General features: G+C 44.0%; 1 protein-coding gene across 1 annotated transcript in view; it reads right to left on the bottom strand.

The window, feature by feature from the left end:
- The window catches only part of plxna3 (plexin A3), a 68,683-nt gene that overhangs the window by 17,898 nt on the left and 36,329 nt on the right, over positions 1 to 14,456 (bottom strand). Inside the window, exons 7-12 of the mRNA XM_062390956.1 lie at positions 5,008 to 5,148; positions 3,212 to 3,312; positions 2,465 to 2,588; positions 2,094 to 2,250; positions 1,901 to 2,000; positions 1,338 to 1,452 (exon numbers count right to left, since the gene is read on the bottom strand). Coding sequence (XP_062246940.1) covers positions 1,338 to 1,452; positions 1,901 to 2,000; positions 2,094 to 2,250; positions 2,465 to 2,588; positions 3,212 to 3,312; positions 5,008 to 5,148 — 738 coding nt within the window. The remainder of the gene's footprint in view (positions 1 to 1,337; positions 1,453 to 1,900; positions 2,001 to 2,093; positions 2,251 to 2,464; positions 2,589 to 3,211; positions 3,313 to 5,007; positions 5,149 to 14,456) is intronic.

Genomic DNA, 14,456 nt, shown 5'->3' with positions numbered 1-14,456 from the left:
GAATGTAGCTAGAGAGCGACACCCCTGCACCGGCCAACCAAACACCAGAACTGTCTGGACTGTGATTGGCTCGTGTGCAGGGAAACGCCAGATGATTGGTTTAGAACTTTAGAGGAAGCGTGATCCCGTATGAGTGTGTTCAGAACCAGAAGTCATTTTAAAGAAACATCATTTACTATAATTCCTTGTCACATGATGGCTCGACAGAGCGGTTAGTTCATGTATCTTTAATAAAGTGGGACAGTGGAGCGTTGCTCGGTCGCACTGCAGCTTCTCTTCATCCTTTATCATCTTTAACGTTTTTCAAGATATGAAGGAGACTTTTAATTTGAAAGAGACTTTAACCTGGATGAATGAAGACAAAACCGGAAGTGATGCTTTTTTTTCTCCTTTCTTTCCCCCGCTCTCCTTCTCGGCCTCTCGTCTCTTTAATCAGCCTAATTGCTTGGTAATTAACATTAATTGCTGAGATTGGAAGCTTTCATGTCAATTAAGTGGCTATTCATCTTCCATTAACCAATTAGCCAATCAGAGGTTGTTACCGTCAGCTGGTAATGAAGCTGAGCGGCAGTCGCGTCAACGAGACGCCCACACGACGGCTCTGTGTTCGCCGTCTTCTCCGCTAACAAAATAACAAGCAGCGCCTCGTTAGTCCAGCAGGTGGTCACGTGTCAGGAAGCACACGTAAGTGAACCAGCTTCACGTGTCTCTCGTCTTTAAATCCTCGTTAGTTTGACAGATTGTCTCGTAAATCTGTGGAAAATCAGCTGACTGACCCCAGAGTCCCCCCCAGTCCACGTCCTCTGTAATCCATGTCCTCTCTGGACCATGTCACACTTCCTCTTTGTCCCCTTTGTGTCTTTTGCCTACTGCTTTTTTTATTGTTTAAATCGTCACATCTGACACATGAAGAGAAACATCTGTTCACAGCTGCAGAACCTCCTCGCTGCATCTCTGTGGTTGAATTTTAAATCTCAGAAGTCACAGTCTCCTTGAACACATCAGCAAGGTGTGAGTGTGTGTGTGTGCGTGTGAGTGTGTGTTTCTACCCTTCACTTTTGACCTGAAGCTTTACTGTTGTTTACTGAAGTGTGTAATGATGGAGGGAGAGAGCAGCTCTGACCTCCATGTTCCTGCTCTTCACACTCAAAGACGGAAAAAGATGCTGATTTAGATTGACAGCTGGACGCACACACAAACACACACACACACACAGACACACAGCTTTACAATGATGCTTCACTCTGAACCGTTGACAGAGGTTTTAAAGTTTTGCTCTGTGTCCTGGCGTGTGTGTGTGTGTGTGTGTGTGTGTGTGTGTGTGTGTGTGTGTTTACCTCCATGTTGCTGACTCGTCCCTCCTGGAAAGAACATTCCTGAAGGTTGTTGGTGCAGATGTGACGATATTTACACCAATGACATGGAAACATGCTGCTGACACAGGAGGTACACCTGAGGGAGAGAGAGGGAGAGAGACAGATAGAGAGAGAGAGAGAGGGAGAGAGTCTCCAGGTCAGTAGGGGGCAGTGTTATGCTTCATTCACATCAAACGCGATGCGAGTTGTCACAACGCCCTTGGACCCGAGGTGAACCAGTGACCGGTTTGACCCCTTTTAACTCGGGTCGGGGCCAGGACTGAGTTTGGTGAGTTTCATTCTCAGTGCTGATTGGCTGTCGGGACACGGAATGTCGCAAATTTGACACCAAAATTCCAAAAGCGACGCCCGGGACGAGAGACGCAGATTTCTCGTCTAAACACGTCATTGCATAAACTTTATATTTTATCTCAATGCACGAAAAGTATATTTAGCAGTTTTAATTGCATCTGTCAAAGTACTGAAGACCACGGATGAGAGGATGACAGTAACGAGAAGCTGAGGTGAGGAGGCTCCAGACTTACGAGTTGAGCACAGAGCAGTTGTAGTAGATGAAGCTGGTGGAGATGAAGTGATGTCCCGTCTCTGTGGAGCGAAGACTGAGCTGCACCACTCGCTTCTCCCCTGAAACCACATCGAGACGTCAGGAACCAATCAGCCGACGTCTGCACGCTAACACACACAAGAACAACCAAACTGTGTGTGTGTGCGTCTTACCGTATGTGTGTGTGTGTGTCGGCAGGTCCCTCAGGGAAGGAGACAAACACATCACCTGACCTTTGACCTGCACCTCGCCGGGGCTTTCACTCAGGTCCTCGAACACACAGGAGACGCCACCGGACAGCGCCGGGACGTTCTGCACCCGGATGGTTAACTACAGAGAGAGAGAGAGAGAGAGAGAGAGAGAGAGAGAGAGAGAGAGAGAGAGAGAGAGGAGAGAGAGAGAGAGAGAGAGAGAGAGAGAGAGAAACAAACACTGAAACATGCGCAGAGGATACGACGCCACCAACAGGCGGCCAAATGAAACGCACCTCTAATATGAATCTTGTGTGTGTGTTTGTGTGTTGTGTGTTTGTGTGTTTGTGTACCTGTGTTGCCGGGGAGGTGACTGACATGTTGCTAGGGCTAACGGAGATGTCGACACACTGGTCCAGTCGGGTGTTGAAGTGTTGAGGCTCCTCCCACTTGTCACATGCTTCCTGAGTGGAACACCTGAGGGGGTCAAAGGTCATAACAGGATCAATATACTTTACATACACACACACACAAGAAATATTTATTTATGATAAATTATTTTGAATTATCGTTATTATTCTTCCTATTTTCAAATATGATTTATTTTATAATTTTAATTCTTTGTAGTTAATTGTTCCTTACATAAATGGTTTTCTATTTTTTTAATAATTAAAATCACACATTATTATTTATTTATCATATATATATATATATATATAAAGAGGAACTTCCTGCACCTGCCGACGAACATCAAAGAGTCCTGATGGGAGTGTGTGAGCATTTATAGAACATTAATTATGCCTCATGGGAACACCCACATGCACACGCACACACACAGAATTATAAATAGTAAATCAGTGACAATATCCGTCCATCATCTCCACCAGAGGACATTGACAGGAGGCGGGGTTTATCTGAGCAGATTTCCAGCCAATCACAGGTCTGAGATCCCGGCTGCGACCATACGACTGTTTTCATCTTCACTCAGTTTTTCAACACTAACACAACGTCTGTTCAGACCAGGGGGGGGGGGGGGGGGGGGGGCAGGTGTTAGCAGGTCAGCAGTGATGAGCTAGGATCCACAGACAGAAGGTTCTTACTTGTTGAAGAGGACACACCAGCCACAGTGAGGGTCTCCTGACCCCAGACAGGTTGAACAGCTGCTGTACTGATCACAGCTTTCCACCGGCAGCCGGCTCACCTGCACACACACAGACACACACAGACACACACAGACACACACAGGGTTAGATACGTGTCCATTTCCTGTTTGGAGAGTATATTAATAACTGAGGAGGATTTTCAGCGGTTGATTGATTGAGTGAGAGACGATCAATTACTTTTGTACATGACGACAAACACAGGCCATGTGACCCACAACATACACTACACATTTAATTAAAGGTTGATTTTCTGATTGTGTGTGTGTGTGTGTGTGTGTGTGGTTTCCCACAGACATTAACACAACCTCAGGCCTGTGTCTACCACATTGGTCTTGATATTGTAGATAGTCACTCTGTGTTTGTTCGTGTGTGTGTGTGGTTGTGTGTGTGTCATATCATATACCCACAAGTCATTGCAGCAGGGAGACAGTAAACACAGAGAAACACAGAGGATGCTCTGTCTGTTTCATTCAGACTTTTACACATGAATACATTCATTGTCTCACACATACTCACACACACACACAGAGACACACACTCACACTGACAGGGAGTCCCTCTGACCTCATTATCTCTTTAAAGAGACAGCGCTGCTGTTTCTCTTCTGCCAGACTTCATTTCAGAATGTGACATGTTTCTCTGAACATTCATTCACTTTATTCACTGAACTGATTCATCGACTTTCAAAGTCAATCAAATAAATTCAAACTCTGAAATAAATGATTCCAACGTTTCAGACTTAGAAGTATGAAAGAATCTAATGATGCCTTTTCAGCTTTGGAATCAGAAACTAACCAGATGAAATGTAAACAATGGAACAAAGACATGAAGCTTGGTTTCAGAGACAGAAAGACCTGAGTCTTTTAGTATCAGACCTAGGATCAGACCTAGGTTCTGGTTATGCAGGTAACATAAGATTTAGAACGTTGCCTCACTGAGAGTCTGAAGCTTCATGTGTTTGTTCCATGTTACATTAGATCTGTTAGTTTTGGTTTCACATTGTAATTCAGGGACTAAAGAGTTTTGTCTATACTTGACTTATTCTGTCTGAAGACATGGCTGACTTCTCACAACCCCCTGTTCTGATTGGTCGAGGTCGTGTTCTGGGTTCAGTCCGTCTCTGTCAGTGAGGTGGACTCATGAAACTACGTGGACGTATGAAGCGTCAAGATGAGGTCGATTTAATACAGAGATGAACAGCTGTTTCATGACATCACACAAAACACTGATGAAGTGTGTGTAAGTGTGTGTGTGTGTGTGTGTGTGTATGTGTGTGTGTTGTCAGCTGCACAGGAACTAACAGTTATTGAACTCAGCTTTGCTTCCTCTCAACGGTACAATAAGAGTTGTGACATGGGACACACACACACACACACACACACACTCTCACATACACACACTCACACACACACACAGTGTCGATGCTGGTGCCAGCCGAGCAATGTTCACATTCACAACTTCCTGTCTGCAGATGTTAAAACAAGAGAATTCATATTCACGTCTGTTTTTCCTTAATTATCCATCGGAAATGATTCATCAAAGCAAGTCTGTCACATATTCTTAATACTTCTTCTACTTCCAATAATAATAATTTTAGTCTTTTTCTTACATTTCATTAATTTCTTCATAAAAAAAAATCAAGTCAGTCTGTTGGAATCTATTGATTCATTCGTGAAGGCGTTTGTGCGGTATCCAGTGTGTGTGTGTGTGTGTGTGATTGTGTGTGTGTGTACCTGTCTGTCACTCAGCAGGTAGATGTACTGATGGTCTGGACTGAACACCATGTCCCTCAGGATCGGTTTCCCCTCCACCACCGTCACCGTCTCGTACAGCAGTGCATTCTGGGCCGGCGCCGAGGTCCCATCCACACGGATCTGAAACACGTAAACACACAGGGCATCAACACACGCTGAGAGATGCTAACACGGAAAACTGCTGGTTAGCCGGGTGCTAACACTCCCGTTAAACAGAATGGGGAATGCTAACATCATTTCAGTAACACACACATTCTGCACACGTTGAATGGGACAACAGCTGTTTCCTCACGATTCTGGAAAGACACAAATTTCTTTCTTATTTAGGGACGACTGAGAAAATCTGCAGAGCTTCAGCTGGAAAATCTCCTGATTCACCTCGTGTCAGAACTTCCAGAACCAAACAACACCTCAGAGTTTATTATCTTCAGATCAAATCCATGAAACTGCGGCAGAACTCCCTCTAGAAATCTCCTCTTTATTAAATTGAACCAAACATCTACAACGTGACGAGGCTCACAGACGTTGTGTCTGTTGACTTCTCATCTTCTCTGTGGTTCAGTGATGGAAGACGGCTTCAAGTCTTAAGAGCTGGTGACAGAGGAAAATATCAAAATCACATCCACAGAAAATATCCTGAGAATGTTCCCAGCAGCTGCAGAGAGGTCTCACTCTGAAGCAAGTAGGTGTTTTCACTTTGCAAAAAAAAAGACGACGGGGATGATGATGATGATGATGATGAAGATGATGATGATGATGAGGAGGATGATGATGAGGATGATCATATCTGTGACTGTGTGAAACGCCGCAGAGGGCTGAAGAGAAGAGGAATCGTCGGTTTGAAAATGTGGAGCGACTAAAATAAGATTTCCCCCCAAATCTCCCCAAACCTCCACCTCCCCCTCAGAGTGTGACCCAGAAAAACACCACAGAGGAAGAGGAGGAAGAGGAAGGAAGGGGGGGGGGTGTAGGAGAGAGAGAGAGGAGGGAGGGAACAGACATGAAAGAGGATGAGAAAAGAAGGAGGAAGGTGAGACAGACACACTAGAAAACGCAGTGAGCAGTTCAACAGAAAAATGAATTAATCGTCTTCAAGGATGCAGGACAGGGTTAGCCTAGCTTAGCACAAAGACTGGAAGCAGGTAGAAACGGTTAGCCTGGCTCAGTCCAGTCCATGAGAACAGCATCGCTGCAGAACTCCTGTTTACAATCCGACAGTTTAGTTCCTTCTGTCAAAAACACAAAGTGAAAAACTCAACGCGACGCATTTCCACAAGTTTTGGAAAAATTCAGCTCAGACGAGGAAACGAGGATTTTAAACCTTCACCTCGTTTCTACTGAAGAGATTTGTGTGTGTCGTGTGTGTTTGTCATGTGTGTTTGTCATGTGTGTGTGTTGCATTCGGTGTCTGCTGCAGTGTCCTACTTTAAAATCCCCTCCCTCGCTCTGCTGCTGAGTGTGTGTGTCTCCCCGAAACAGGATTGTGTAACGAATGTAAGTCAGACCTGCTGCCTCAGTGCAGTGTGTGTGTGTGTGTGTGTGTGTGAGCCAGCTCTAATTAAGCTTGGCTGCTTAACGAGCAGACAGCTAATTAACACACTGAGAAGACTCTGAACTACACACCCTCCTCCTTCATCCCTCGCTCCACTTTCTTCATCTCTTCTTTTTTTTATTATTCAGTTTCTTTTTCACTATTAGTTTTCATCTTTTTATTCTTTGTGTTTGTCTTTCTTTCCCTTTTCTTTTTTGCTCTCTCTATCTTACCTTCAGGATTCTCTCCCTCTTCCCCAATTTGCTTTATCTTTTCTCTCTTCCTCTATCTCACCCTTCATCCTCCTTTTCCCTCCCCTCATCCTCTTATCTCTCCATCTTCATCCATATTTTCCTCTTTCCTTCTTTACCCCTTTTTCTCCCCATTACTTCTTCCCGCTTTCTCTAACGTTTTTCATCTCCCTCTCTCACAAACCATAATCTCACCATCTCACAAACCATAATTTCTCTCTCTCTCTCTTTCTCACTGGATTTTCACCACTTTCACAATGATGTGAAATGCATTCTGGGATACTGGTCTGTTTGTGACAGTATCCTGAAAAATCTGACAGAGTGAGACCTCCTCAGACAGGAGCCGAGTGTCACAGAGGAAATGACCTCTGACCTGTGACATCTGACCTCCGGGTGGTTTTCCAACTGTCAGCGCCCGCTTTGTTCTGAACGTAGCCCGAGGAAACACACACACACACACACACACACACACTCTCTCTCTCTCCCTGACTTGTGACCTTTGACCTCTCACTCTATCTCAGTTTCCAATTTTTTTTTCATTTCTCTGCAGAAATTCAGTTACATAAAAAAGGTTTTTAAAACTCACAGGAAAATTGTAACCGTCACAAAATGAATGAATGAGTCGATTTAGGAAAATTCATCTGGAAGTTCAGAATCTTTCCAGAAACAAAGACACATTGAGTCTTTGCGGTTTATGATTAATAAAACTTTTCAATTATTTAAACTGTGTTTATGTGTGTAAATGAAATTACTGAATCTAATTTCTTTCCACTGGACGTGAACTTTATTCTCAGATGAATTCATGAACAAACACAAGTCAGAACTTCATCTGGAAATCTGCTGATTTCACGCTTTAAGTGATTCATGTGACGACGTCAGTGAAAGAGAAAGTTCAGTTTGAGGAAAGGCAGAACTCCTCTGTTCCTTCTCTTCCTTCCTTCTTTCCTTCCATCCTTCCTTCTATCCCTCCCCCTTCTCTATCCATCTTCTTTTTTTTCCTTCCATCTCTTTCTCTCACTTCCTTCTTCTCTCAATCCTCCTTTATTGGAAAGCTTTAACATCCAGTTTCAGAAGCTCCTCAGTGAATCTCTCTCTATTGAAATCTCCTCGTTAACTCACACCTTGCTGAGGTTTGAAGAATCAGTTTCTTCAGGTTTGACTTTGTGTTAAAATGATTCACAATCAGACTGAAGTTCTGCAGCAGAAAAACAATCAAACCTTTTCACTGTTTATTCTGCTGGTTGGCCGTAGAAACCTGATATCAATGTGCACACGCACACATGCACACAGACACACACAGGCCTACACACACAGGCCTGCATCCAGCTGCCTGAAATTCCAATGTCATGCAATACCGCAGAGTATTGTGTGCATGCCTGTGAGAGTGTGTGAGTGCACAATGTGTGTGTGTGTGTTTGAAATAACTATTAAATGTGTGGTCCAGTCCAATGTGTGTGTGTGTGTGTTTGTCTGCAGGGGGGGTGAGGCTGCCATTTCCTCTGAGATAAACCAACTATATTACAGAAAATACTGACTGGGTGCGTGTGTGTGTGTGTGTGTGTGTGTGTGTGTGTGTGTGTGTGTGAGTGTCTGTGTGTCTGTGTGCTCAAGACAGGTATTATCAGCCTTTAATACACATTTACACCCACACACACAAACAGACAAACCCCCATACCAGCCATATGACCAACGACTCTGCTAATGGATCTGATTACAGACACACACACACACACACACACACACACACACAGACACACACACACACAGCTGCTAAGTACTATCATTACTCTGTTAACTGCAGCTCCACAAACTGTCACTGAGTATTAACAAACTGAAACTCAGTGATTAAAGCTCCGTCTCCGATTCAGAGACATCACGGGACAAAAGTGTGTGGACAGATAAGTGACTGTGTAGCATGTGTTTATCTAATAAGATAAACTGTTTCTAATTTGATAAATCTAATTTTGAATATAGATAATAGATTCAAAACAGCTGTTTGAAATTATTATTATAATTATTATTATTCATTTGGTGGATTTAATTTGTATTTTACTAGAGACCTTGAGTTCTTTAGAGGAAGTCTTGTTCCGTCTGTTCACGGAATCATTCAGTTCTCATTCCGTCTGTCTGCTGCTCGCTTTCATTCACTTAGAGCCTGAAACTCCTGAAACTCAACACCAGCCTGCACTTTCACCTCACACACACGCACACACACACAGACACACACACAGTGACACACACACACGCTAACACACACAAACTGCTCAGGTTACTTCCAGCTGCTGCTGCTTCTCTCCTGCAGACTTTTCTCAATAATGTGGCCGAATGTGAAAAGTGATGTTTTGCTCCAGTTTCTCTTTGATGCTGCGGAAGTGAAACGTTCCTGAAGAAGACGAGAAGTTTACAACGAATCGTCTCAACTGAAAACATCCAGAGAGTTTCATTATTACAACACAACTGAACAAGTCTCAGAATGTGTTTATCTGCATCTTCTTCTTTATTCCTACGTTATCTCCGTCCACGCTAACAAACATTAAAACTCGTCACGTGAAGATTTGCGGACACTGGTCATGTGGTGTAAACAGGAAGTCGATGTTACAGACGAGGAACAGTGATGATGAGAAGTAAGAGCAGGTTTCTTTGTTGTTCGATGCTGAACTCCACCGACCAATCAGCAGGCTTAACTCTCACAAGCCGGTTTCCTTCTCCGTGTGAAACTGATTCCAGGTCAGAACTGAAGATCTGCTCTTTTAAACCTGACGTCGTCCACACACGTGACTCTCTCATGTTCAGTGTGACGATGAGCAGCAGCAGCATGTCAGCAACATGTCAGTAGCGTGTCAGTAGCGTGTTCAGATGGACAACTCCATCCTCTGTTGTCATGGCGACTGCATCAGAGTAACAGAGGAATTAACTCGTGAATATTAAACACAAACTGAAAAACAAACATGTCTCCTCATTTCTGTGACCGAGGATGAGACAAAGAGGAGGACCCTGTGTGTGTCTGTGTGTGTGTGTGTCTGTGTGAGATGGATGGCCATCCTATCCATTTAGCTCCTTCAGACAGACACTAAACATTGTTCAGTCAGCCATTAGAGCCTGAGGGAGGAAGAAGAGGAGGAGGAAGGGCAGTGAAGGGTGAAACAGGCAGGGGGGAGGCAGTTAAGCTTATTAGTTCCTCCCCCATCCCCCAAAAACACACACACACACACACAAACACACACACACAGACACACCACACACCAGACAATACTGAGAACACCAACTGATGGTTTTAACCCCTTAGGCATGGACACATGGAGACACACACGCACACACACACACACTCACACATTGTATCTTTCTAATAATTGTGGTTAGTCCAATAATGATTCTGTGGCATTTCTTGTTTTCTAAGCTTTTACTCTGGTTGTGTCCATCCTTCATTTTGCATCTTCAAATTACAATAAACGATTAAATATTGTAAAGAGTCTTCAGCGCCGACAGGTCGACCTCTGACCTTCACACCCGCCCTCACACAGACACATGTGTGGTCTCACCTGACGCCCCAGGTGGACATTTTATCTTATTTTTCACCTCAGTGGTTTGGACTCGAGTCTGGACATGTGGGGACGACTGCAAAAAATACAAGACGAAACGTCCTCTGGAAATCTGTTGATTTAACTCCCTGCAGAAACATCTGAGAGATAACGTCCTTCTGAATTCTTTACTATTCATTATTTAACGTTTTAAAGATGATTGTATTTTATTCATCTATCAGATAATTCAAACCTCCATCATAAAATCAGTGGACTTAATTCTCATTGCTGTTTCCTTCGGTACAGAGTTATTATTTAACAACCATTTTTAACAGTTATTATTGCCCTGTTATCCACATGTAACTATTACAAAGGATATAATAGTTAATATACAGTTAATATTCACCTATTAAACCCACATTAGAGAGAGAGAGCGAGAGAGAGAGAGAGAGAGAGAGAGAGAGAGAGAGAGAGAGAGAGAGAGAGAGAGAGAGAGAGAGAGAGAGAGAGAGAGAGAGAGAACAGGCTTCAGTCTCTTCGGGGAGCAGACAGATTTGCTCGTTCTTCCATCATCTCCTTGGCAACAGAATAATTATTAATCCACCACCTCTGTGTGTGTGCAGCATTTTTTCTGCAGTGTGTTTTTCTCGTGTAGCCTGTGGTGATGCAACGATATCTGTGCTTAAGTAGGGCAGTGTTTTGTTGGGAGAGAGAGAGGGATGATGCAAAAAGAAAAGAAAGATTTTTTTTTGGGGGGGGGCGGGGGAGGGGGAGACGCAGACGGAAACAAGAAATGAAAATCAGAAGCATGTTAGCTGAATGATTTCACTTCCATGATGAAAAAAGACATGATGTGTGGTTTGTGTTGACTCTAGTCAAAGCAATAACTCATTCTCACCACAGGGGGCAGCAAAAGCAAGACAAGAGTTTTCCCTTTCACCAATGAACCGACGCATTCCTACGATGCTAAACTTTCAATACATGTCCACTGTGAGAAAACACTGTTGAGGTAACATACTGCAGCAGAATACAAGGGGAGTTCCTCAGGGATCAATACCTGGTCCCCTTCTATTCAATATTTACAAGTTAACAGGTTTTAATGTTGAATTATTGTAACTTAACACGTTAAATGTCCCAAATCAGCTCATAGCTTCTTCATCTGAGGATGTTCGTCATATTAAATTCATCTGGAAACAATAAGTAGAAGAAGACGACTCCAAACGTTAACATCTAAAAAGTTGGTCCAGTCTCAAACTGATGAGACGAGTTTGAAAAGTCAGTCAGTGTGTTGAATGATGCAGAAGGAATGTCTGTGTGTGTGTGAGTGCGTGTCTCTGTGTGTGTGTGTGTGTGTGTGTGTGTGTGTGTGTGTGTGTGTGTGTGCTTTACTTTGGCAGAGTTTGTGTTATTGTTGTTAAGATAGAGACAGAAAGACAAAGAGCAGAGCAGCTCACAGCAGAATAACTTCACCGTGAGGTATCCACTCAGCTCTGTGTGCGCGTGTGTGTGTGTGTATGTGTGTGTGTGTGTGTACTTTCACTGCCACTATACAACGACAGAGCAGTGGAAAGCGTTGTTCTGAAACATAATGAGGAGAAAGAAAAATCATTTAATTCACGTTTCACCCTCATTTGATGAAACAGTTCACGTTCAAACTGAGCGACGACTGTTTGTAAAGACTCGTCTCCACTTCCTCCTGAATAGGAATTAAGTCATTATATTTCTATCTCAGCCTTAACTTCATCAGGGCACAATGACATTAAATGTGTTCTATTATAATCTATTGTCTCCAGCCACCAGGCGGCGATCACAAGATTTGTCGTCCATCTGAAGTTACAGTCTGTGCTTTCAACTTTATCGACAGCATCTCTTCCACCTGCTGTTTATCTCCACAGACCAGATCCGGATATTCACAAAAACATCAGCGGCTGCAAACGAGCAGGAAGTCACGTTGTCATTTTGCAGATGTTTTGAATTTTCAGTTTCTCGACACATCTGGATGAAACTCGACGGCACGGAGCTGCTGGAGGGTTCGAATTCCACGACTCCGAGCTGCAGCGAGATCGTTACCCTGCACCTGCTGCTGCAACTCTACCCATACATCAGTGTGTGTGTCTGTGTGTGTGTGTGTGTGTGTGTGTGTGTGTGTGTGTGTGTGTGTGTGTGTGTGTGTGCGTGAGTGTGTGTGTGTGTGTGTGAGTGGGCTGAAGCAGATGAGCGTCTGTGTTTGCTCAGCAGTAATCGTCTGCTTGTTCACATGGACGCAGTGTTTGCTGCTGTCCACACAGCCCGACCCTGTGTGTGTGTCTGTGTGTGTGTGTGTGTGTGTGTGTTTGTCATTGTTAAAAGTGTTGTTTGTCTGCAGACGTGAAGCCATGAAATGATAATTTATGCTACTACTCATCATAGAGACAAATTCACAAAACAGTTAAAGTAAAGTTGAGGTATCTCTGTGTCTTTAGATTGAATAGAATTGATATCAATTCAATGTGCATATAGATATTAAGTTAATATTTTCATGTCATTTCTGTCGTCATAATTGTGTCGTGAAAACCCGACGCATCCGATCGATGTCACAGCCTCTAGCGCCCTGAGTGATGTCACACATCAGCTGACAGTGATGGAGGCGCTCTCTGATTGGTTCACTGCTGATTAGACGATTAATAAAGTGAAGATCGACGACTCTGCTGTTAACTGATGATCAGTTTCACTGAGGTCGTTAAAACAGCTGCAGGTGAGAGATACGGGGGGGGGTGATTGTCACTAATATCAGAGTGTGATGAAACACGAGGCAATCTCACACAAACACACACACACACACACACACACACACACACACTGAAGTGGGTCAGGGTAATTCTGTGAGAAAAATTAATTCGACGACAGAATGTTAACGTCCAATTTCAAAGGCTCCATAAACTGCAGCCCGACATATCCCAGGATTCATTGCTCTTCAGTGAATTCTGATGCTCGGGTCTCAGGCTTCAAATCAACATCCGACGTTACACACGTTCAAATAACAACGTGTCCGACTCACACTCTGTTGCTAGGCAGACATCTCATTCAGATCGGCCTGCGACTGACACAAATACTTTTACTGTGGTAAAGTAACTACTGCATGTAACCTGTTACTGTGAAGCGTCTGTATAATATAATCAGCCGAGTGAAAGAAGATACTGTGTTTACTGGGAACACTGGACCTTATCATCACCATCACACACACAAAGAGAGAGAGAGTGTGTGTGTGTGTGTCCCTGGCAAACTCCTGGGAACAGGAAACACTTTTCAATAGGCCACAATGACAGAAACAAAGAGCTTTCTGACTGACACACACACACACACACACACACACACACACACACACACACACACACACACACACACACACACACACACACACACACACACACACACACACACACACACACACACACACACACACACACACACACACACACACACACACACACACACACACACACACACACACTTTCATACAGTATTTTGCTTCACTGCTCAAATCTGTGAGAAGAAAAGTACCCCCCCCTCCCCCCATCCCCTTCCTCCCCCCTGTACCCCCCCTCTCTGTTAATGTGACCCACTTTCAGGTGCTCGGTGGATTAAGCCTCAAACACTTTACTCTCTCTCTCTTCCCTCCCTCTGTCTTCTCCTCCTCTTCTTTCCATCTTCTCTCCCTCTCTTCCGTCTCCCTTTCATCTCTTCGTCCCCCTTGAACACCATCCTCTTCCTCGATTAACCTCTTCACTGATTTTATTCCATCGCTCCCTTCCTCCCTCCTGTCGTCATCTCCTCTTTCATTTCATCCTCCTGTCCTTTTTCTCCCTCCTTTTATATCGTCTCTCCTTCACCAATTTTACACTTTCTAATCCTCGTCCTCCATTTCCCTCGTCTTGTTCTTCTTCACGTCTCCCTCCTCCTCTCTCCATCCCTCCTCCTTCATCTTCTCTTTCCCTCTCTCCTCTGAGGATGTTGATTTGTGTGATGACCTGATTCAGTGTCATGCAGCTGCTCTCAGATCTCAGAGGTTTCTAACACGTGACGGACGTGGAGCTAGAAGAACTCAAACATCTCAGGATGAAGAAGAGGAGCCGGACACGTAGAAGACGA

The sequence above is a fragment of the Platichthys flesus genome, chromosome 7 (assembly GCF_949316205.1).
Source record: "Platichthys flesus chromosome 7, fPlaFle2.1, whole genome shotgun sequence".
Lineage (NCBI taxonomy): Eukaryota > Metazoa > Chordata > Actinopteri > Pleuronectiformes > Pleuronectidae > Platichthys > Platichthys flesus.
This window is presented reverse-complemented; position numbering and strand designations above follow the sequence as displayed.